Below are 26,232 nucleotides of genomic sequence, written 5' to 3' on the forward strand. Positions count from 1 at the left end.
ATTTTTTTTTAGCCCGGACACCCTTTATGATTGATGACGTTGAGAAGCAACCCAGTGTTCCACTCGTTTCATTCGTGTTAAAATGTGAGGTTGAAAATATCGGATGGCTAAAATTTGGGCTGAATGCAGATGCGAAGCTCCTAGGGACAGTCTTGTATCGAGAGTCTAAGACGGGACACCTAAAGACTTGTCTAGGTGGCTGAGCTTAAACCGGTGGACCTGGCGAACTGAATACGAAATATCGTAAACGTTGCATTTCACTACGAAAGGGGGGTAGACTCAAATGCATGTTTGTCCGAAAAACTTTGGAGTGGGGATCCTGCTAAGGCTTGAGAGAAAGTTCAATGTATTAAACGTAATTTTAATTTCAGCTCTAATAGAGATACGGAAACTTCAGCTACATCGTTTTATTTGTCTCGATCGCACCATTTCAGCGGCTCTTCGAGACTGTGCGTTCGACAGTTGTTAACAGTAATTCAGCTCCAATTAAGATTGATAATTTTTCACACCTATGAAAACCTCAATTAAAAACTTAAAAAAAGATTGCTACAAAGACACCCCACTCTGCCTCAGATGAAAGACGTTGTGTACAATTATGTGTGACTAAAATTACATGTTGATACAGCTCATGGTTCACAACAATATTTAAGTTTGTCAAATATGTAAATGTGGTAATAAGGCAGGTATAGAATAGTTAATATTGACATATATTTAAAGAGTAAATGCAAGTTGATTGAAACAGTAGTAATAAAAACTAAGTATAACTCAGAACGGATGCGTTTCATGTACTGGATGAAGGCACCATCATAAAGAAGGGTTCGAAAAGCTATTCTTATTGATGTGTGTATTTTTGTATAAGTGTCTTTTGTGTAATTGCCATTCGTGTGTTTTGCTGCTAACGAGCATAAGTGGCGCGCATGCGTATATCATGTCTCAGAAGGCCCGATGTGTAAGTGTGAATCATTTGAAATATATTACTTATATTAACTTATTCCTAAGTTCGAATCATATCCACTTCTGTAGCTTTGTTAAGAGAGTTGCATGAGACATAGAACTGAGAAAAGAGATGTTCCAGTTATTTTAAGAACCGCGTGGTACCGCGTGAGGTCTGGTTGCATGTTCAAGCATCAGTGACTTGGTTAGATTTATTTACTGTTTGCGTAAGGGTACTGCATGTTTACATACCTGTAGACCTTCACAAAAACTTAGAGCATTTACATGTAAATACATTACTTGTGAATTGACTCTAGTGTGCGAGGGGCTGCTCAAAAATTCTTGGCTTTGCCTAGAGATACGAGGGCCATCCACAAAGTACATTACGTTTTGGAATTAAAAATAAATAAAGTATTGGAAATTTTTTTATTATATACAGATGAAAGCCACACTTAAATACTACTTTTCTATATAGTTGCCATTTAAATTAAGGCACTTATCGTAGCGATGGACGAGCTCGGAAATCCACAAAAATCACACCTTTTCTGTCCCAAAAGAGGTAACCACATGGTTGAAGGCGCAGGCGGCCGAATTTTACGACGAAGGAATTTCCATGCTTGTCCATCGCTACGATAAGTGCCTTAATTTAAATGGCAACTATGTAGAAAAGTAGTATTTAAGTGTGGCTTTCATCCGTATATAATAAAAAAAATTCCAATACTTTATTTATTTTTAATTCCAAAACGTAATGTACTTTGTGGATAGCCCTCGTAATAAAGCTAGAGTTTTGAAATTACCTGTTTATTCAGTATATATCCCCTGAAACTGATACACTTGGTACATCGTTGTTGCAGCTTTTCTAGTCAGATGGTTCGAATGGCTCTAAGCACTGTGGGACTTAAAATCTGAGGTCATCAGTCCCCGACACTTAGAACTACAGGGTTATTACAAATGATTGAAGCGATTTCACAGCTCTACAATAACTTTATTATTTGAGATATTTTCACAATGCTTTGCACACACATACAAAAACTCAAAAAGTTTTTTTAGGAATTCACAAATGTTCGATATGTGCCCCTTTAGTGATTCGGCAGACATCAAGCCGATAATCAAGTTCCTCCCACACTCGGCGCAGCATGTCCCCATCAATGAGTTCGAAAGCATCGTTGATGCGAGCTCGCAGTTCTGGCACGTTTCTTGGTAGAGGAGGTTTAAACACTGAATCTTTCACATAACCCCACAGAAAGAAATCGCGGGAGAGCGTGGAGGCCATGACATGATCTCCACCACGACCGATCCATCGGTTTTCCAATCTCCTGTTTAAGAAATGCCGAACATCATGATGGAAGTGCGGTGGAGCACCATCCTGTTGAAAGATGGAGTCGGCGCTGTCGGTCTCCAGTTGTGGCATGATCCAATTTTTCAGCATGTCCAGATACACGTGTCCTGTAACTTTTTTTCGCAGAAGAAAAAGGGGCCGTAAACTTTAAACCGTGAGATTGCACAAAACACGTTAACTTTTGGTGAATTGCGAATTTGCTGCACGAATGCGTGAGGATTCTCTAGCGCCCAGATTCGCACATTGTGTCTGTTCACTTCACCATTAAGAAAAAATGTTGCTTCATCACTGAAAACAAGTTTCGCACTGAACGCATCCTCTTCCATGAGCTGTTGCAACCGCGCCGAAAATTCAAAGCGTTTGACTTTGTCATCGGGTGTCAGGGCTTGTAGCAATTGTAAACGGTAAGGCTTCTTCTTTAGCCTTTTCCGTAAGATTTTCCAAACCGTCGGCTGTGGTACGTTTAGCTCCCTGCTTGCTTTATTCGTCGACTTCCGCGGGCTACGCATGAAACTTGCCCTCACGCGTTCAACCGTTTCTTCGCTCACTGCAGGCCGACCCGTTGATTTCCCATTACATAGGCATCCAGAAGCTTTAAACTGCGCATACCATCGCCGAATGGAGTTAGCAGTTGGTGGATCTTTGTTGAACTTCGTCCTGAAGTGTCGTTGCACTGTTATGACTGACTGACGTGAGTGCATTTCAAGCACGACATACGCTTTCTCGGCTCCTGTCGCCATTTTGTCTCACTGCGCTCTCGAGCGCTCTGGCGGCAGAAACCTGAAGTGCGGCTTCAGCCGAACAAAACTTTATGAGTTTTTCTACGTATCTGTAGTGTGTCGTGACCATATGTCAATGAATCGAGCTACAGTGAAATCGCTTCAATCATTTGTAATAGCCCTGTACTTAAACCTAACTAAACTTAGGCCTCACACACATCCATGCTCGAGGCAGGATTCGAACTTGTGACCGTAGCAGCAGCGCGGTTCCAGACTGAAGCGCTTAACCGCTCGGCCACATCCGTCGGCAGCTTTTCTAGTCTGTGCAAATAAAAGTCATGTGGTCGGACGCAAACCCAGCTCTGCGCAGCCTCTTTGATTTCTTCAGTGTCCTGAAACAGTTACCCTTCAGCTGATTCTTCAAGTTCGGAAATGGATAATAGTCCAAGGGGCTTGATCTGGTGAATAGGGAGAATGGTTGGCTAGTTGGAAGCCCAAGGTTTTCAGTTTGATAGCCAAAACGTTGAAAGTGAGCGCAGGTGCGTCCTCATCCAACGAAAGATTACTATTGGTCAACTTATCCTCGGCGTTTTTTCTCAACTGCTCCCTTCAACTGGTCCAGCAGGTTACCATAATATTGTCCGGTTATAATAGGGCCGTCAGGTAGATACTCCACGAACAGAATGCCGTCTTTGTCCCAGAGAAATGAACCATCACTTTTTGGCCAATTTCTGTGTTCGGAATTTCTTTGGCTGTGTTGGACTGCATTGGCACATTCCTTTGATTGTACCTTGATTTCAGGGTCATAAATGTGAACCGAGCGAGGTGGCATAGTGGTTAAACACTGGACTCGCATTCGGGAGGACGACGGTTCAATCCCGCGTCCGGCCATCCTGATTTAGGTTTTCCGTGATTTCCCTAAATCGCTCCAGGCAAATGCCGGGATGGTTCCTTTGAAAGGGCACGGCCGACTTCCTTCCCAGTCCTTCCCTAATCCGATGAGACCGATGACCTCGGTGTCTGGTCTCCTTCCCAAACAACCCAACCCCCATAAATGTGAAGCCAAGAGTCATCCTCGGTCACTAATCACGCCGCTTCCGATGTCTCAAAGCGTTCCTTTCACTGGCCACAGTTTAAACATTTCGGCAGCCAATTCGCTGAAAGCTTTCGCATGTCTAGGATTGTGGAGATAATGAAACCAACACGCCCCCGGGAGATGTCCTGTGTCACGGCTAGTTTTTTGGCGGATTTTCGTCGGTCCTGAAGAATCAGCTCGTGGACAGCAGTGTCTGTTGCTGTTTGAGGCTCACCTTCAACAGTGAAATGGCCGGTCTTCAGTTTTCACAGTTCTGTAAGAAGCACACTTCACTCTCTGTGTTCGTGACATCTGAGTGTGAATGTCCTTTGCGAACTCCCTGTGTGGGAACAAAAATTTCATGTTGGCCCGTAACTCCAGTGATCAGAAACTGGCGTGTGACTCTGCCATCTCGACTATCACCTGCAACAGAACAAACTGTACGGGTAGTGAACACTTTACGTTTACACAGTTAGATATTAAGATTTCACAATTTCGAATAAGCTCCCATTTGCTTTTTAAATTAAAGCTGTAAGGCAACAAAGCCATGAACATTTTCATCATCTCCCGTGTTTCACATGTGAACAACAGTGAGCTTTATCTCCTGTTTGAATTACTCAAACTTATTCATGATTATAAGATACCGTGGTACGAGACAGAAAAGAGAATGGTTCAAATGGCTCTGAGCACTTAACTGCTGAGGTCATCAGTCCCCTAGAACGTAGAACTACTTAAACCTTAAACCTAACTAACCTAAGGACATCACACAAATCCATGCCCGAGGCAGGATTCGAACCTGCGACCGTAGCGGTCGCGCGGCTCCAGACTATAGCGCCTAGAACCGCTCGGCCACTCCGCCCGGCAAAAGAGAATGGTGATGAAATATCAATTTTTACTTTGTTCGACATCGGTAATGGCGATCGGTTGTAAAACTGTTAGACGTCATTATAGTTTCTGGCTGACATTCACCAACTTCATTACCTTACTTTACCACCACTGTCATCCTGAACAAGCCACACACTGAGAAAATATTTTGAACATTATTCATTTTCTGTAGTAGTTTTGAGTTACGTTGGTCATTTATGCAGCTGTTTCTGTGGCGACTATTCACTGAAGCGTAAGTGCATATACTGATGTGCGGAACTATGTTTTTTTTCCGCCTGCCGTCGACTGATCGCTGCCAGTTGCAGACCGTCGGAGTTGTCTGTTTTGTTGGTGTTTAATGGAAACTATTTATTGCGGGCCGGCCTGGGCCGCGGACGTAACTTTTGCGCCGGCTTTAGTAATTGCGCGCGCTTTGGGGCAGTTTGCAGTCGATCCGGTGATTAACAACGTTCCGCGGTGCTGGGACGGAGCGGCCGGCCCGCTGCGATCGGTCACCGCGGCCGCGTTATCTGGGCCCCCACGTGCTGGTTTGCTCGCATGGCTGCCCGCCGTTTGCTCTGTACACTACAGGCACGCACAGCGCCGCGCGCACGCGTCGGTTCCGCTGTGTGTCACACTTCCCACTTTTTCCTCCGAGTAAGACGGCGCGTTTTGCAGCTCTTCAGTTTGCATCTGTCTACTCTACATCTACATACATATTCTGCACCCCACTATATGGCGATATTCTGCACCCCACTACATGGCGGTGGGCACCTTGTACAGATGCAAGTCCCTTTCCTGTTCCACAAGCAAATGCAGCGAGGGAGAAATGACTGCCTGGTAGTGGTAAGTCCCTATGGGACAAAACTGCTGAGGTCATCGGTCCGTAGGCTTACACACTACTTAATCTAACTTAAACTAACGTACGCTAAGGACAATACACACACACACATGCCCGAGGGAGGACTCGAACCTCCGACGGGGGCGAGCGTTGTGAACCGTGGCAAGGATCCCGAGACTGCGCGGCCACCCCGCGTATGTATCCTTATCTTGTCTTCGCGTTCATTATGGGAGATGTACGTTGTTAAAAGTAGGATCGTTCTGCAGTCTCTCGCAAATGCTTTTTCTCTAAAATTTCTCAGTATTTTTTCATGAAAACAGCTCTTTCTTCTCCCCAAGGATTCCCATTTGAGTTTACGGACGATTTCATTACCACTTTTTATGTTGATCGAATCAGCCAGTAACAAGTTTAGTAGGATACCTTTAAATTGTTTTATTCCGCCCTGGTGGGGTCCAAAACAATAGAGAAGTAGTGCAGAATGAGTCGCATAAGAAAGTCTAGTTCACGCAGTTCCCTGCGCAACATCCGTTCGGTAACTTTTTGAAATGGACTTGTATTCAATGAAAGCAGCGCTTCATGTGGAATTTGTAACCGTTTGTCATTGATAGACCGATTTATATGCAATACATAAAGCTCAAAATGTGCATGCAAATATGCATGAAAAATGCTTGAAATATGCATGAAAAGTGTTGAAACATGCGAAACTAAATAATAAAAAACATCATAGTTACTGCGTGATCTATATCTCGAAGTTGGACCTGTGCATATCGATTGCGAGGAAGAGCGCCGGACACGCGAAAAATCGGAAGATTTGGAGTGCTGATCTCAAGATACGTACACTTTGTGGTAGAGGTTAAGCAGGGTGCTTTTCGTGATTAGTTTTTTAAGAAATGCAAAAAAGACGCACAGCGTGTTTCAAATATTGTTCCTTTTTTGCTGCTGTTATCGGTAACAAGCGAATGCGATGCGAGTTACTCGCCGCGAAGCAGTCAATATGCGGAGATCAAACTTCAAGATATATCGCACACAGAGGAGCACGCACAAGAACTCTGTAATGTTTTAATTAAAAAAAAAACAACATAGAATCCGGAATTTTTTTGAACAAAATTAACGTTTAATTAATATTATCTGACTAAAATATCATTTCGCTACAATTGTAACCATAAACCATCAGGTACTGTTATTTAGTAATATTGTGTCTCTGATCACTCAAAATACTTTTATAAACACTTTTATAAGCAGAAAAGGACCGTTCTACATCAACTGAGGTAATTGGACAGTATTTGAATTTGAGTGCTGTGTTGTCACTTATTATTTCCGGCAAAAGTTGACCCGTCCCTCTAATAAAACCATCAATTTGGGACAAGACCTAGGTTACTGTTCAAAATGTTTCCAAACTTTCCTTTTAAGTTTTCTCGGGAATACTTCTGGGAATGAGGAGTTCTCTAGACTAATTGTATTCGTTAACTGAATAGATTTTTTCAACGCCAAACATTCAGTTTGAATCGTTTTAATAGTTGCAGGTATATGGCGAAAATGGGTGCTAACCACAGCAATTTTTTTTTTAAGTACTGGAACCAATAAATGCTTTCTTGCACTGGCAAACTGCCAATGCCTCTGCACTAGCGAAGTCGTTTATTACGCCTCTGATGGCCACGAAATGTTGATTGTAAAACAACACAACTTCGGCCCACATACTTCAACGAGTTACCATTGGTTCGGGAGGTAGAGGCACATTTGGTAGTTTTACTTTGTAGGTCTTGATGCGAGCACATGCCGTAAGAAAGACTTTCTTTGTGGACAAAATCAGTTTGTTTGTATTCCCAAACAAGGCGATGTATGGTTCAAATGGCTCTGAGCCCTATGGGACTTAACTTCTGGGGTCATCAGTCCCCTAGAACTTAGAACTATTTAAACCTAACTAACCTAAGGACATCACACATCTCCATGCGGAGGCAGGATTCGAACCTGCGACCGTAGCGGTCGCGCGGTTCCAGACTGTAGCGCCTAGAACCGCTCGGCCACCCCGGCCGGCAAGGCGATGTACTCCATGTGCAAAGTATTACATGAATCAAATTGGGATAAAATACTTGAAGAGATTGTCGTGCTTTGACCACATAGGGAGCAGCATCTGAGAGAAACACAAACACCCTTTCATCTGCAGAAGATCCTGGAAATATTTTTCTAATGTCTTCAATCACAAATGTGGGGATCGTAGAATGATTTGTCTTTTCAAATTCTTTGCCGACCACTAAACAGGAAGAAGAAGGCTCTTGTTGTAACGCACCAGCAATTACGTTTGCAATGTAACGGCCACAAGTGTCGTCAACTGAAATCCAAATAATGTTGTTCTTGAGTTCACTGCGTAATTCTTCCAGAAGTGTAAGTAAATTGACTGTATATAGTATTTACGCAATGTTGATTCATCTGGTATATGTTGTTTTAAGCAATAGTTGCGCAGGAAATCTTTGAGGATATGGCTTGTAAGTTTGCGAAGAGGCATAATACTTGCAATGAATGCTCCACATAGATCCATCCACGTTAAAGCGATTTTTTGGTTACCTTTGGAAGTTAAATCCCTGCTATTGCAGCGTGCCACTGTGAAAAGTTGTCGTGGGTCTTTTTTGTTTTCCGCAATTTGAAGACTTGTCTTCACAAGCTGGTCTATTTTAAACTTCAATGCACGGAATGTTTTTCTCGCAAACTCCATATCATAAGTAAATGTTCCGGTATGGTCAGGTATCCACGAAACGATATTTATTTTTTCTGGGGGCATAGTGCACAACGCGTTACACTCTACACGTAAACACGTTAAACTTTATACAAAGACAAAGAAAACCAATGTGAAACAGTGGATGTGCGAGTAATAACTTGCGTAATTCAATTGAATTGTTGCTGATGCATGCGGTATGACAGGGGAGGGGATTAAGGGAGGCGCGGGCGGTAGGCGCATTGACTCTGGCTGCCTGTTCCTGTTCAGTGATCAGTACCCTAGCCAGTAGCCTTTCGGGCAGAGATCGCAAGCAGTCTCTGTGAGACATTAAAACGAGATCGAGCTAGAGCCCACCTGTCTAGATTTGTAAAATATTGTAAAACATGGGGCGAAAATGTATGCAGCATCCAAATGCATACAAAGTATGGTCCGGCCTCGCGTCACTGACAAGCCGTGACACGAATCTTCGGTCGCTGACGATCGATCTTTACGTCAACCGTTCTAATGCAGCCTTGTATGGGTGAAAACTGTACACCTTCTCTTGTAGACGCGTTGGCCTGCTCGCGTTGATAAACAAACTGTTCGGGCAACTTCATTTACGGTTTGTTCATGGGCTGGTCCAAACAGGATAACGCCTTTTTGTCACGACTCCGCGTCGACCGTCTTACTGCGCTGATTGGATGCAGTCGACTGGCATTTACACACCATTTCTCTGCCAAGACCTATATCAGTGGTGGACTGCCCCACTTCTCACCGTCCACAGCGCTCCATAGCGACTGGTATCATCTTTCCATGGGTCGCCATTAGTTTGGCCGTTGAGCTCATTTACTTCGATCGTTATGCATTGTTCCATATTAATTCTTCTTCACTAATCTCTGCGGCAGAACCACCACTCCAGCTGCCGAGCAGTGTATCGTATTAATTTAGGATATGATGGTTTGAAATTTATGAAACTTCTAAAAACAGGCACAGGTAAAATTTGCCCGTTCCTTTTTCTTGTTTTAAAAAAAATTTATAACAAATAACCTTCTCTGTTTATGGGCCTTTTACTGTGCGCCTTTCGCCTTATAACGTACTGCACTGTACACTTATATGATTAAAATTTTAAAAATTGGAAATAAAAATACAACTTTTATGCTCAAATGCATATTTTTCCGTGGTTTGATACTACCTGTGACGATAACTCAAATTGTGTCTAACATTCATTTGGAAACCTTGGTATGCTGTAACTGCAGTAATTCATTAAAAAAACTGCTGTTTCTTCCAGTAAATTTATGGCTAGTTCTTTATTACCTTTACGAACTATCTATATCTGTTTATTCATATTCGCAAACTCCTCCTGATATGGAGTTTGCCAGCATCTGTGTAAGAGTAATTCAGTTCAAATATTTCGTGCGCAGGGGGTAAATGAGAATATTCTCTTCAATTGAAGAGTTTCGTGGAAGTTTTCGTTATACAGTAAACTACATTTGTACAAACGTTTTTATTTCTGTTTTTGAAACTTTTCGTCAAGGAGAAAAATGTGTTATTTCTTATTAGATCAAAGACTAAATAGAAATTTTGGACAGCCTATATAGTCAAGTACGGTCTTTTTGTTTCCAGTTTGTACAAACTTCCAATGTCCCAAGTTTTGATTACTGTTGTTAGCTATATCTATTATCAAAGAAAAATACCATCTTAACTTGCACATTTCTGGACACTTTACGTGTTCCGAACATTACGTTTATAGGTGTAATGTCATTGAACACTTTTAAACTGATCTCACAATTAAATACATATTACAAGATTTATAGTATATTGTAAATCGGGCAAATTTTGTCCTTGATTGATGCTCCATGTAATTCAGAATAACTTGGTGCTCCTAGGATTAAAAGTCTTGAGTTAAAAAGTCGAATGCAGAGACTATTGTGCAAGTCACTACAGAAAACGACCTGTTTGTTTATGAAGGAGAGTCTGCATTTAGAGCGGATAATTAGATTACGAAAATCTTGATATGCGTCACATAAGTATTTTCGTCAGACGAAGACATGAAAGAGCTTTTCAAATCACGAGCATGAATAATTCTCTGTTGAATTCGGTAAAGTTGAGTGAAGATACAATGAAAGACATGAAAGAAAATCAACTGCAGATTCTCGACTTTGCAGACTCGAAATTCAAAGACTGTCAATTTCACCGAGAAAATTTGAAACCATCACAAAGCTGATGGTAGATAGGCTACACGTGTCATCAAGGATGACTCAGGAATAACTGAGCCTTTTTATAGCTTGCATCTGGGAATGTGTTACAGACACTAGGGGACGACTTTACACAGCAAAATAACACCAACCGGAAGTGTAAATCGAAAGGTTATTTCCGCACCTCGAAATGTCACCTGCATCAACTTAAACCGAGGCGCAGATTTATCCTTGGCCACCGCTGCTTCCGTAACTTCCTTAATGCTTACCGCGAGATTTGTGTGCGGTTCAGGTCGTTCCCTGTAATTGAATGTGTCGCGAGGCAGCGTGCTTCTTACCCTGCGGCAGTTCTGTTCCACTGAAATACTGATCGACCTTCGTGATGTGTGTGCACAGTGCGTCGGTCTTAGCAACAGATTTCCGTGCCTGGCAGCTTAGATACTTCCAGGATCACGTCGACCACAACTTTTATTTCACTGACGTCGGAGCGCGTCTGCGGCTGACGACTTAGGACGAATGCTACCTAATTTTGCGGGATACTACTGAATGTCGGCTGTGCCATTATTATTTAGATCACAGCACCAGCTCTCTTCCTTTTCACGTTTTTTCGCTTTTCATTTGTCGCTACTGTAATTTTTTTTTTTTTTTTTTTTTTTTTTTTTTTTTTTTTTTTTTTAATGTGGAAATGGTGAGAACTTGTTTTCATTTGATGGCCCCAGGACTAAAACCTTTGTGTTAAGGCCCAGTGTTACCATGTTATGGAATCTCGTACTGTTGTGTACCAGGACTTATGGGGACCTTGGAATTTGTGCTTTCTCCTTGCACGCTGCTGCGTCATTGCTAAGACAGAAGAACACGTAGGAAGAGTATGTTGGGGTAAGATCTAATATACCGCGATGGTTTTAACCACCGGACATTCCTGGCCACGTAGAAGCCGAGTATACGACAATTTTATTTGACCATCGGATAGGACACTGTCATGCGATACAGGGCTTCTTTCCTTGGCGATAGAATCCACTGATGTGTGGTAAGTTTTCTACTAAATGTAGTCAGGGAACAGCAAATGATTTACCATATTATTTACCTCATATTTTATCTGATGCTGAAAAAGTTTTTATAGCATTCTGCTTAAGTTGTTTGCCAGGATATTTTAATGTGTCTTCGGGGTAGCAGATTGGTTTTACTTTAGGTAGTGGTGGTTCGCTGTTTATACACATCTTTAAGAGTATGTTATTTTAATTCTATCCAAACAGTATAGATTACAAAATATTACTACCTGGTTTTAAGTATTTTATGTCTCTACTTGAAAGGTCTGCATCGGCACGTCACTTCCAGCGACTAGTAAAAAAGTGTGGTGTGCAAACCAACCTTCGGATTGATGACAGATTTACCTTTCTATGTGGATGAATCATGGATTGGAATCGGATGGATCACAATTTCATTTGCATTTGACAACAAATGTTGCTTATTTTAACCACATTTGTCTCAGAATGTTTTCATTAAACACCAATAATCATGTTGTGGAGTGCTCTTATCGCGTCATCATCATCATCATCTTCATCTTCATCATCATACGTATTTTTTCCTGTATTATTCTTATCGTTATATTTCATGGTAAGTGTCAATACTTTGAAATATTACATACATCAGAACTTAAATGATTCAGTCTATTTGTATATATCTTCTCTGTAAGGAAGCCTATTATTCGACTACCTACACTGAAGAATCGAGTGGTAAGTCGATGATGAGAAATGAGGAACGCGGATTATCGACGTGATGGCGTAGCTCTAGCGTTGGTTTTCGTGCGTTAAGACACTGACAAAACACTTGAATTAAGATGTGCATCATATCTATGCGAACTGCAGAAAGAAAGTAATATGGTGAGTGAAATGTGAACTGTGCGATGTGCTTTTATACATGGATGAACTAAGACATTTATCGCCTGTGCAAATGACGCAAATCTGTGGGTCATGAATGAAAAAGTGCGTATGCACGATACAGGTTTCTACAGCTAGATGATTACTCTGCAATTCATAGTTAAAGGCCTGGCAGGGGGTTCATCAAGTCATGTTGAACCTATTTCTCTGCCGATCCACTCTCGAACAGCACGTGGGAAAAAACGAACACGTAATCTTTCCGTGGGAACTGTATTTTCTCTTATTTTATTATACTGTTCGTTATTCACATTGTAGGTGGGCGCCAGCTAATATTTTCGTGTTCGGAGCACAAAGTTGGTGATTGAAATTTCGTGAGAAGTTCCTGCCTTAATGGAAAACGCTTTCGTGTTAATGATCGCCACCTCAGTTCGCGCCATATCCGTGGCACTGTCTCCGCTATTTCGCGCCAGTACGAAACAAGCCATCCTTTTTTGGACTTTTTTCTCTATGTGCCCCGTTATCACACCCGGCATTAATGCTCCAGAAGCGGGCGGACAAGCGTGGAGTAAGCAGTCTCTTTAGTAAACCTGTTGCATTTTCTAAGTGTTTTGCTAGTAAATCACAGTCTTTGGCGTGCTTTCCCCAAAACATTATCTATGTGATCGTTCAAACTTAACATATTCGTGATTGTAATCCCAAAATATGTAGTTGAATTTGCAGCCCTTAGATTAGTGTGCTTGATTGTGAAACAAATTTCATCGGATTTCTTTTAGTACTCTTGTGGATAACTTAACATTTTCCATTCTTTAGAGTCAGTTGCCAATTTTCGCATCATACAGGTATCTCCCCCCTTCCCCCTCCCCCCCCCCCCCCCTCCCCCCACACCCACCTCATGAACCATGGACCTTGCCGTTGGTTGGGAGGCTTGCGTGCCTCAGCGATACAGATAGCCGTACCGTAGGTGCAACCACAACGGAGGGGTATCTGTTGAGAGGCTAGACAAACGTGTGGTTCCTGAAGAGGGGCAGCAGGCTTTTCAGTAGTTGCAGAGGCAACAGTCTGGATGATTGACTGATCTGGCCTTGTAACAATAACCTAAACGGCCTTGCTGTGCTGGTGCTGCGAACGGCTGAAAGCAAGGGGAAACTACAGCCGTAATTTTTCCCGAGGGCATGCAGCTTTACTGTATGATTAAATGATGATGCCGTCCTCTTGGGTAAAATATTCCGGAGGTAAAATAGTCCCCCATTCGGATCTCCGGGCGGGGACTACTCAAGAGGATGTCGTTATCAGGAGAAAGAAAACTGGCTTTCTACGGATCGGAGCGTGGAATGTCAGATCCCTTAATCGGGCAGGTAGGCTAGAAAATTCAAAAAGGAAAATGGATAGGTTAAAATTAGATATAGTGGGAATTAGTGAAGTTCGGTGGCAGGAGGAACAAGACTTCTGGTCAGGTGACTACAGGGTTATAAACACAAAATCAAATAGGGGTAATGCAGGAGTAGGTTTAATAATGAATAGGAAAATAGGAGTGCGGGTAAGCTACTACAAACAGCACAGCGAACGCATTGTTGTGGCCAAGATAGATACGAAGCCCACACCTACTACAGTAGTACAAGTTTATATGCCAACTAGCTCTGCAGATGACGAAGAAATTGAAGAAATGTATGATGAAATAAAAGAAATTATTCAGATAGTGAAGGGAGACTAAAATTTAATAGTCATGGGTCACTGGAATTCGAGTGTAGGAAAAAGGAGAGAAGGAAACGTTGTAGGTGAATATGGATTGGGGCTAAGAAATGAAAGAGGAAGCCGCCTGGTAGAATTTTGCACAGAGCACAACTTGGTTTAAGAATCATGAAAGAAGGTTGTATACATGGAAGAACCCTGGAGATACTAAAAGGTATCAGATAGATTATATAATGGTAAGACAGAGATTTAGGAACCAGGTTTTAAATTGTAAGACATTTCCAGGGGCAGATGTGGACTCTGACCACAATCTATTGGTTATGACCTGTAGATTAAAACGAAAGAAACTGCAAAAAGGTGGGAATTTAAGGAGATGGGACCTGGATAAACTGAAAGAACCAGAGGTTGTACAGAGTTTCAGGGAGAGCATAAGGGAACAATTGACAGGAATGGGGGAAATAAATACAGCAGAAGAAGAATGGGTAGCTTTGAGGGATGAAGTAGTGAAGGCAGCAGAGGATCAAGTAGGTGGAAAGATGAGGGCTAGTAGAGATCCTTGGGTAACAGAAGAAATATTGAATTTAATTGATAAAAGGAGAAAATATAAAAATGCAGTAAATGAAGCAGGCAAAAAGGATTACAAACGTCTCAAAAATGAGATCGACAGCAAGTGCAAAATGGCTAAGCAGGGATGGCTAGAGAACAAATGTAAGGATGTATAGGCTTATCTCACTAGGGGTAAGATAGATACTGCCTACAGGAAAATTAAAGAGACCTTTGGAGATAAGAGAACCACTTGTATGAACATCAAGAGCTCAGATGGAAACCCAGTTCTAAGCAAAGAAGGGAAAGCAGAAAGGTGGAAGGAGTATATAGAGGTTCTATACAAGGGCGATGTACTTGAGTACAATATTATGGAAATGAGAGAGGATGTAGATGAAGATGAAATGGGAGATATGATACTGCGTGAAGAGTTTGACAGAGCACTGAATGACCTGAGTCCAAACAAGGCCCCTGGAGTAGACAACATTCCATTGGAACTACTGACGGCCTTGGGAGAGCCAGTCCTGACAAAACTCTACCATCTGGTGAGCAAGATGTATGAAACAGGCGAAATACCTTCAGACTTCAAGAAGAACATAATAATTCCAATCCCAAAGAAAGCAGGTGTTGACAGATGTGAAAATTACCGAACAATCAGTTTAATAAGCCACAGCTGCAAAATACTAACACGAATTCTTTACAGACGAATGGAAAAACTAGTAGAAGCCGACCTCGGGGAAGATCAGTTTGGATTCCGTAGAAACACTGGAACACGTGAGGCAATACTGACCTTACGACTTATCTTAGAAGAAAGATTAAGGAAAGGCAAACCTACGTTTCTAGCATTTGTAGACTTAGAGACAGCTTTTGACAATGTTGACTGGAATACTCTCTTTCAAATTCTATAGGTGGCAGGGGTAAAATACAGGGAGCGAAAGGCTATTTACAATTTGTACAGAAACCAGATGGCAGTTATAAGAGTTGAGGGACATGAAAGGGAAGCAGTGGCTGGGAAGGGAGTAGGAGAGGGTTGTAGCCTCTCCTCGATGTTATTCAATCTGTATATTGAGCAAGCAGTAAAGGAAACAAAAGAAAAATTCGGAGTAGGTATTAAAATCCATGGAGAAGAAATAAAAACTTTGAGGTTCGCCGATGACATTGTAATTCTGTCAGAGACAGCAAAGGACTTGGAAGAGCAGTTGAATGGAATGGACAGTGTCTTGAAAGGAGGATATAAGATGAACATCAACAAAAGCAAAACGAGGATAATGGAATGTAGTCGAATTAAGTCGGGTGATGCTGAGGGAATTAGATTAGGAAATGAGACACTTGAAGTAGTAAAGGAGTTTTGCTATTTGGGGAGCAAAATAACTGATGATGGTCGAAGTAGAGAGGATATAAAATGTGGACTGGCAATGGCAAGGAAAGCGTTTCTGAAGAAGAGAAATTTGTTAACAGCGAGTATAGATTTAAGTGTCAGGAAGTCATTTCTGAAAGTATTTGTATGGAGTGTAGGCATGTATGGAAGTGAAACATGAACGATAAATAGTTTGGTCAAGAAGAGAATAGAAGCTTTCGAAATGTGGTGCTACAGAAGAATGTTGAAGATTAGATGGGTAGATCACATAACTAATGAGGAAGTATTGAATAGGATTGGGGAGAAGAGAAGTTTGTGGCACAACTTGGCCAGAAGAAGGGATCGGTTGGTAGGACATGTTCTGAGGCATCAAGGGATCACCAATTTAGTATTGGAGGGCAGCGTGGAGGGTAAAAATCGTAGAGGGAGACCAAGAGATGAATACACTAAGCAGATTCAGAAGGATGTAGGTTGCAGTAGGTACTGGGAGATGAAGAAGCTTGCACAGGATAGAGTAGCATGGAGAGCTGCATCAAACCAGTCTCAGGACTGAAGACCACAACAACAACAACAACAACAACAGGTATCTTATGTAAGTCACTGTTAACTAACAACTAAATTCATTCGCTGTAACGTAACAAGATTAAGTCACCACTAGATAACACGGTCACGTACGGCTTAAAATTAGGCTGACCACGCCGTTGTGTTATAATGTACTTACCCTAATATTCCAAGGAGACTAGACTTTTACTCCTGATTTCAGCAAGCATCCTGTTGCAATACAATGAACTAAAACCAGTTTGTGGCTGTGCATCTTTATTAATTATAAATATACTGTATCATGCAGCGGGCGCTATTCTTTAGTAAGTTAGTGTGTGACAAATTAACAAACTACAATTTCTTGAATTTGTTAAAAAGGGTTAAACAAGTCTGTGGCTATGCCTTTGCTGAGGCCCCTTTACTGTCACTGTGGTGTAACTTTGCCCCTGCCGTTATGAACTTGTGTGCAGAGAAAGTTGTGGGTACTGTCATCTGTAAAGGTAATGATTGGGAAGGAGGGTATCTTCATAGCGAGTCATAGAACTGAGAATTCAACAGAAATAAATTTTGTCTTTTGCTAGTGTTTCGGCTATAAACCGTTTAGCCATCTTCGAAGCGAGCCATAAGGACAGGCGGTAAAGCGCCCCCGTCCACTAGGGACAGGCTATCCCACTTACATACCCAGCTAGTCATATTGGAAGAAGAGTGCCTCATGGGCGGTTGAGGTATAATGATACTGTGATCCCTCTGTGACAGACATTGTGTTTCAAATTCTGGTTTACAGGTAAACAGTACTGTTATCTGTAAGTGCTAAATATTACCAATACCAGGTTCCACATGTTGTCAAGGTTAAAACCATCATCACATTTACAAAAAAATGGTGCAAATGGCTCTGAGCCCTATGGGACTTAACATCTGTGGTCATCAGTCCCCTAGAACTTAGAACTACTTAAACCTAACTAACTGAAGGACATCACACACATCCATGCCCGAGGCAGGATTCGAACCTGCGACCGTAGCAGTCGCGCGGTTCCGAACTGAGCGCCTAGAACCACTAGACCACCGCGGCCGGCCATATTTACAAAACCAATTGTCACTTTCAATAGCTTTCCTGAGAACCGAACCCCAGAAGGATAACACAGACGCGAAAATCGGGACTTCCCATAGGGTGCCCCTGCCACTGCAGATTTATCAGGCTGTAGTAGATAGACACAAAAATTTCTGAAATTTTACGTTAAGTACGTCCGATATTTGACAAACCATATTGACAAGGGTTCTCATGCACTCCAGCCTTCCGTAGAGTCAAATTATTATAGACGGAATCAACGGTCGTCGCTGTCTGGTGCTGGCAGTAAAATAACATTGACTTTGTTTTTAAAGAGGAGACGACCTGTTTTACAGGACAGACCCCTTTCGATCGATAGGAAAGCCATGGACCTGAATCTTTCCTCTTCGTCTTTTTGAGATGGGAAAGTTGCTTTCGGTTTGAATTGCGGCTCTTCTATGGTAGACAGCCATTATCTTCAAATAACTTGAGATGTTAGAGTTCTTTCTGTAGTTGTTCCTTATTAATAACTGTGTGTGCAAGCTTATTAAGGACTCCATTGGTCTATGCAGGAAGATAACAGTTAGCACTTCGTATTGCTCCCCTGTAGAACACAATATACACTCCTGGAAATTGAAATAAGAACACCGTGAATTCATTGTCCCAGGAAGGGGAAACTTTATTGACACATTTCTGGGGTCAGATACATCACATGATCACACTGACAGAACCACAGGCACATAGACACAGGCAACAGAGCATGCACAATGTCGGCACTAGTACAGTGTATATCCACCTTTCGCAGCAATGCAGGCTGCTATTCTCCCATGGAGACGATCGTAGAGATGCTGGATGTAGTCCTGTGGAACGGCTTGCCATGCCATTTCCACCTGGCGCCTCAGTTGGACCAGCGTTCGTGCTGGACGTGCAGACCGCGTGAGACGACGCTTCATCCAGTCCCAAACATGCTCAATGGGGGACAGATCCGGAGATCTTGCTGGCCAGGGTAGTTGACTTACACCTTCTAGAGCACGTTGGGTGGCACGGGATACATGCGGACGTGCATTGTCCTGTTGGAACAGCAAGTTCCCTTGCCGGTCTTGGAATGGTAGAACGATGGGTTCGATGACGGTTAGGATGTACCGTGCACTATTCAGTGTCCCCTCGACGATCACCAGTGGTGTACGGCCAGTGTAGGAGATCGCTCCTCACACCATGATGCCGGGTGTTGGCCCTGTGTGCCTCGGTCGTATGCAGTCCTGATTGTGGCGCTCACCTGCACGGCGCCAAACACGCATACGACCATCATTGGCACCAAGGCAGAAGCGACTCTCATCGCTGAAGACGACACGCCTCCATTCGTCCCTCCATTCACGCCTGTCGCGACACCACTGGAGGCGGGCTGCACGATGTTGGGGCGTGAGCGGAAGACGGCCTAACGGTGTGCGGGACCGTAGCCCAGCTTCATGGAGACGGTTGCGAATGGTCCTCGCCGATACCCCAGGAGCAACAGTGTCCCTAATTTGCTGCCTAATTTGCTGGGAAGTGGCGGTGCGGTCCCCTACGGCACTGCGTAGGATCGTAGGGTCTTGGCGTGCATCCGTGCGTCGCTGCGGTCCGGTCCCAGGTTGACGGGCACGTGCACCTTCCGCCGACCACTGGCGACAACATCGATGTACTGTGGAGACCACACGCCCCACGTGTTGAGCAATTCGGCGGTACGTCCACCCGGCCTCCCGCATGCCCACTATACGCCCTCGCTCAAAGTCCGTCAACTGCACATACGGTTCACGTCCACGCTGTCGCGGCATGCTACCAGTGTTAAAGACTGCGATGGAGCTCCGTATGCCACGGCAAACTGGCTGACACTGACGGCGGCTGACACTGACGGCGGCGGTGCACAAATGCTGCGCAGCTAGCGCCATTCGACGGCCAACACCGCGGTTCCTGGTGTGTCCGCTGTGCCGTGCGTGTGATCATTGCTTGTACAGCCCTCTCGCAGTGTCCGGAGCAATTATGGTGGGTCTGACACACCGGTGTCAATGTGTTCTTTTTTCCATTTCCAGGAGTGTATGATGTAACGTCGTTCACAGTGGGCTTCACGATAGTGGCCTGTAAGGTGTTTCTTCCTCAATCATTGTCCATGTACGCTTGCGTAATTGGCTCGTCCTATAGGTATATATATATATATATATATATATTATCTGATGTAAAGTATTTGGACACTCCTGTATAATGCGGAATTGCACGCTAGTGTCGCTGTTGCGGACCCGCCAATATAAAAGGAGACGGGGGAAGCATGAAGATTGACGCCTTCTCTAAAATGTTTATTTCCATAACGTTAGGTAAATTTTTTTTTAATTATCTGTTCTTCCCTGAAGGATTCAGTAACTTTCACCGAGCGAGGTGGCGCAGTGGTTATCACACTGGACTTCACATTCGGGAGGACGGCGGTTCAAACCTGCGTCCGGCCATCTAGATTTAGGTTTACCGTGATTTCTGTAAAATGCTTCAGGCAAATGGCGGGATGGTTTCTTTGAAAGGGTATGGCCGATTTCCTTCCCCATGCGTGACATAATCCGAGCTTGCGATGTTCTCTAGTGACCTCGATGTCGACGGGACGTTAAACCCTATCTTCCTTCCTTCTGTCACTTTTGACAACTATTGACACAATACTAGTTGCCGTTTTTCCCCCAGTGGACGCATCCTGTGCTTTGTTCCACATACACTTTACCTGTTTCCGAGGTTACCCTGAAAAAGCGAGAATGTGACACCATAGCATATTAAAAAGGCAGCAGATCGTTCCGCATTGCGGCACACGGTAAGTAAGTTCGTTTTGGTGAGTCGTGGTAAAAGAATGTCCTGTCGACGTCTGGACCCATAGTAACGGATTACTAACTAGTGCTGGACAAGGCACCAGTCCGCCAACTCTTGAAGTGATTTTGGCATTCCACCTTCAAAATAAGTCTGAATATCCCCATTCCCGCTGAATGGGAGTACACTGTCTCACGCAGTATCGTTTTTGTTAAGAATTTGTCTCACTTGCATTTAGGTGTGAGCTGCGTACTATGGCTGGTAGGTATTTATTAAGTCGAACATAACTGATACGGCAGTCACTTCCCGGATTAGAGCAGAAGTTCTTTTCTTTCAGTACGAGAAACTTGACACCGGACAACACTCACCGCCATATTTGTACATCTGTAGATGTTCACTTATTGGTACGTTTGTAAGTTTCAGACTATAGTGAAGATTCAGTTACGTAACTGAACCCCGTACCCTTAGTTGTTGCAAACTATCGTATTGCGTGTGCCCACTGCATGCAGTCCAACCACTCCGGTTGAAATTCAACACTCGAAATATTGTAATCAAGAAATAGTCGACTAGGATGGGGCTTGAAAATTAATGGTGTTTAGCTGAGACAATGACAATATTTCCGGTGAGGAGTGATGCGGGGAACATAAGACGTTGTCTGAGAATTTGGTTGAAAAGACCGATGTAGCGAAGAGAGAAGACAGATATTTCGCTGTGAAAATACTTGCGTTCGTTTCCAGAACTGTGACAACGAAACTGCCAGCTCCTGATTATAAAGCACATAAACGTCTGCGACGACGATTTGCAGAAATTTATGTCGTGCTAAGACAACTGTGTAAACAACGGAGAAAATTACGAAGAAATGTTAGTAAGAAAAATACTTGGATTTGTGAGTACTATTGATGTGTGTGTGTGTGTGTGTGTGTGTGTGTGTGTGTGTGTGTGAGAGAGAGAGAGAGAGAGAGAGAGAGAGAGAGAGAGAATTATATGTAAATAGCTTCAAACACGGGGAAATTATATGCATTACTGAAAGAATACCTGGATTATAAGATGTTACATTAGCAAGCAATTACAGGTGTAATATAAAGCTTATTAAGTCAACAGCAATCTTTGAGGCATAGATGTAGTATGCGTTCTTTTATAATGCAATAACATGTGTGTTAAACTCGAACAGCGATTAAGAGTAGCACTAGTAGTTCATCAAAATCAAAATGATGCAGGATAGTGATGCAGTAGGTACTTTTTTGCATTTGTAAATTGAAAATTGTTGTAGTGGTTTGTATGTTGGAAACGGGGCGACATGTCAGTACGGGGCACTGTTTTGTATTCAAATCACGGCGAGATCGCTCGTGCAATAAAATCGAATTTATTGGCCGAAAGGAACCAATACGAATTCAAGTCGCAAACAATGCATCAAGAAATTTCGTTGCATGTCCCTCATTTGTATGCCGTCGTTGACTGTTACGCATGACAGGTAATTCGGTACATATTCGACTGCCTCGGAATAGAAATAAGATGAGGAACTTCATATCAGCTGAATTTTTCCTGCTGAGGCCAAGTGACGAGATAAACGGAAGCAGTCGAAATACAATTGAGTCGGCAAAATCGTACAATGAACACGGCATCGACCGCTCCTAAATTCTCTTATTCTTCAGACTGCTACGTTTTAAGGAAACATTGTTGATTACTGTGGACCATTGAACACAGATATAGGCACTGTTTTTTTTCTCTATTGTGTAATACATCGTGATCTTTTTTGCTTTCGCCTTACAGGCATAATGCATTTTCTAACACTAAGGAAAGGCAAAGAAAAACTTTTTTGTGTTGCGTAAAAAGGAAGCGATATAACCGTCTTCAGGGACTGACCCTTTTATGTAACGCTCGCATTATCGAGAGCAAACTACATTTAGAATCCTAGACACTGATGTCACAGTGACATCAGTGATGTGTCATCGCTATAACTTTGGTGAATGGTTAATGATAATAATGAATAGCACTAGCTGAAAAAATTAGCAGTAAAAATCACTTGCACAATCAATTGAAGATGAGTAATATCGATCTTGAAACTTTTTTAAATGTTGAGAAGAAAAGGAAAAAAAAATTCCCTGACAGCAGTTTCCTGTATCTTTTCCTGGATCTAAGCTTAAAATCTGATTTTCTATCCACCCGTCCTAATTCGAGTGGAAACTTGAAACAGCGTCTCCTGTGCTACAGCGATACTTTCATTTTGGAATGAAACACATTTCAGCAGACACCTTACGGTCTTTACCAATTCGAAAATGTAGAGGTGCTAAACAATCATATTTCCTGTTCCCTCTTTGAGAAAATTAAGTAGCATCCGGTAATACTGATATTGATTTTTGTTTCGTCTAAATGTTGATTAAAATTATCTTACAAAATTAGGTATTTTTGTGAATAGTCATAACAGTAAGTATTCTGTTTTAAATATGGCTAATTATTAACTGTGAAGTAAAGACGTCAGTATGATTCTACCCCATCGGCTCAGGGTTTATTTAGTATTACGTTTCTGGTATTTATTTCACTACTTGCGTTGTTCTAAAAGACTTCCTGCTTTTGTACTGATCGGACTGATGACGCGACACTGAGTTGGTCCTACGATGCATTATCGTGTTCACCCTCGGTTATTGGAAGTATGATCTCAGTTTACTGTAGAGTGAATGATGTAGTCAGTTCAAAAACTTTTCGGGTATCACATCGCATGTGAGTAGCTTGTATCAGTTTCCGTAAGATTAATGAAAAAGTAAAAATGTATTTTTTAAGCTCACACTACACACAATAAGTGTAATTAGCGGTAAGTCTTTGAACCAAATGCTGCAAAACAGCGCCACGATGCAGAACGAAAGAGCCAGCAGAGCACCCATTCTGTCTCGTTGAAGTTTGCAGCCTCCCTCTTATGCAGGGAAAAAATTGCTTCCGATGTGTCGTTTTACTAATTTCAGATTCGCTGGTAGATAAGAAGCAGCAGCTCAGCATATTATATGAAGCTGAATGCTTTTACTTGCGTGTTATTTCACATTCGCTTATAATGTATACTGATTTAATTTTTGTTTTGATTATGTGCTGCGCCCCTTACACTTACTATCAACGGATTTAAATAAAGTAGCTTAATGTAAATACCTCAACAGAGAATCCAGAGTGATTTTTCAGTTTTAATATCATAGAAATATTTGCAAGAAATCTAACATTATCCCTGTGTATTACGCGTGCAATATGAGAATACTTAATGCATATTCACCTCAGTCATTTCTGTTAACAAGTTTCTTGCAGTGCCTCACGATTTTCTTTAACAGTAAAATACATTTTTATACGCACCACAGTGAATCAGGTGACAGTCACATTTTGTGGTGTATTACTGCTTGAGTGTTTTCATTGTTCCTTACCATGCGATGAGAAATATGGCAAAGAAAAGATAGTTTGCTAAATATATGGTGTGATTCAGCTGCACGTATCACTTGGTTTTATGCAACCCACAATCTTCAAATACTAAGCGGAAGATTTTCATATTCTCTCACTGGCTAGACACAGATTGTTAGTCCTACACTAAAATTAAACGGATCTTTCTGTAGAAAATTTAATGTAGTTAAATTTTGTGTTGGGATACGTTTTGCTAGCGGCCGTAGTTTTCGAATTATACAAGAAAAACGTTCAAAAGTTATCTTGAAACGCGTTTTTCTTGAATAACTCGTAAATCGTGGCCACCAGCGAAAACGTATCTCAGTTCACAATTTAACTGCATTAAATTTCTTACAAAAAGGCGTGATTCATTTTTCTACAGGACTGATAGTTTGTGCACAGCGAGCGAGAGAATATGAAAATCCAGGGGTTGCGGGCTGCATAAAAACCCAGAGGTAGGGCTGTTGTGAATCCAGCAGTTGTTCAGTCTGAGCACTGTGTCTTTTGTTTCAGATGGAGAGGCCATCAAACTGCCGGACAACTTGGAAAGCCTGCCGAAAGCTGACCACTTTCCCACGCAGAGGCATCGGTGGAACACCAATGAGGTAAGCAGTAACACATGTGTTACTTGACTTAGTGGTGTGCTCTCGCCGCCCTTGTGTTTTGTGACTTCCACAAATTGAACATTAGTATAACGAATCTGTGTGAGTATTAGGAGACAGAGTGCTACCTTCATTAACCCTATTTATTTGACCATCGTGTAGTCTGTTTTTAAGTGGTAGTTTTTTTGTTTTTATTTTGGAGAAACCACGACCCCTAAGTGTTCCGACTGAGAAGTCCTTACGCCATATCGCACTCAACTCTACGTTACAGTTCTAATGGCCTCTGCTGTGTGCGGTTTCATTCACATTTTAGTGCTTTAAGGAACACTAAAAAGTGGAAAATTTGATGCACTTTGTCCAATTTAAACAGGCATACCCCAGTTCTGTGTACACACGTACCGAAAAATTAAGTCTACTCTTCCTCATGGCCCCATAATGTTATTACCCTTTGAAGAGTTATTACCATTTTTTTAACAGCAAGAAACTAACGCAGAGAACAGAAGAGCATAATTTTATGTTTTTGTTTTGACCATTTATTTGCTTTGGATGCTCAAGATGTTCACTCAGATACAGAGGAAGTTACGTTCTAATGAGCGAATTAATGAAATCATATAGAAAGGGTCAACAATATTTCAACGTGGGGTTGTCGCCAATGAACAGCTTCCCTCATTGTACCCGCATGAAACACTACTGATGTTCCCGTATGTCACAGCAAACCGTAATATTCGCGAAAAAGTATTTGTTTTTAGTTATACAAATTAAACTGCTTTAGGGATAATTTCAATTTTTCTCAGCTATAAATTGGCTGTCCCTATACAAATAATACTGTAATTTCACGCGACAGAACTTCGTTTTTCCAAATTCTGTGAGATTATGCTATGATATTTGTAATGTCGGTACCAGTTGCATCATAAAGCGTGGTGTTTTTTGCGAATATTACGGTTTGCGGTGATATACGAGAACATCACTTGTGATTCAAGCGGGTAAAATGAGGGAAATGGTTCATTGGCGACAACTTGGATGTGAGGTACGTACTGTCGGTACAAGAACAGAGTATGCGTATCAAGTCCGAAGTAGTGTTTCCCTTAACGAAGCTGGTTCATGCGACATTGGTTATCACCTCTCCCCCACCGCTACTAATATTTTGCTGCTTACTGGTAACATTATTAGAAAAATTATATCTGTTAAGAAAAGCTCCCTTAGGTATTCGCAGAGCAACAGCTACATAATGTGACCGAGAATCAGCGTGCTGGTTGGGCAGGGAGGAAGCATCACCACAACGCTTCCAACAATAGCGAAACTTTTTCTATAGTCCTAATGTAACACCAAGGACTGTCAGAGAACATGAGTGGGCATACCTCTAAAGCACTACAGTTGACTGGTTCAATCAACGATGAATAAATTGCGTAATGGTGGTGTGGAAGTTTCGGGGTTTATTTTCTTTCTATCCTATTTCTAATCTTCCGTTTAATGGTTAAGCTAGATTGGCTGTATCGTAGAAGAGACACATAATTGCTTCACAGAAGTACTAGCTTGAGAAAAGTTGAAGAATTTGGAATACTTGGAATCTAGTAAGATCAGAGCAATAGACAATCTTACAAAAACGGGCCATCTTGTCTAAGGTGTGAGGCATGTACGAATGATTACGGTCAGTGGTCAGTGCCTCTAATGTGGTACAGCTCAGCTATAATATTAT

At 42.2% G+C, this 26,232-nt stretch overlaps 1 protein-coding gene across 1 annotated transcript in view; it reads left to right on the plus strand.

Annotated features, from left to right (window-relative positions):
• Positions 1-26,232, plus strand: part of LOC124606343 (calmodulin-binding transcription activator 1) — a 943,657-nt gene that overhangs the window by 305,580 nt on the left and 611,845 nt on the right. The window contains exon 3 of the mRNA XM_047138326.1: positions 24,448-24,539. Coding sequence (XP_046994282.1) covers positions 24,448-24,539 — 92 coding nt within the window. The remainder of the gene's footprint in view (positions 1-24,447; positions 24,540-26,232) is intronic.

Source organism: Schistocerca americana, chromosome 3, assembly GCF_021461395.2.
Source record: "Schistocerca americana isolate TAMUIC-IGC-003095 chromosome 3, iqSchAmer2.1, whole genome shotgun sequence".
Taxonomy (NCBI): Eukaryota; Metazoa; Arthropoda; class Insecta; order Orthoptera; family Acrididae; genus Schistocerca; species Schistocerca americana.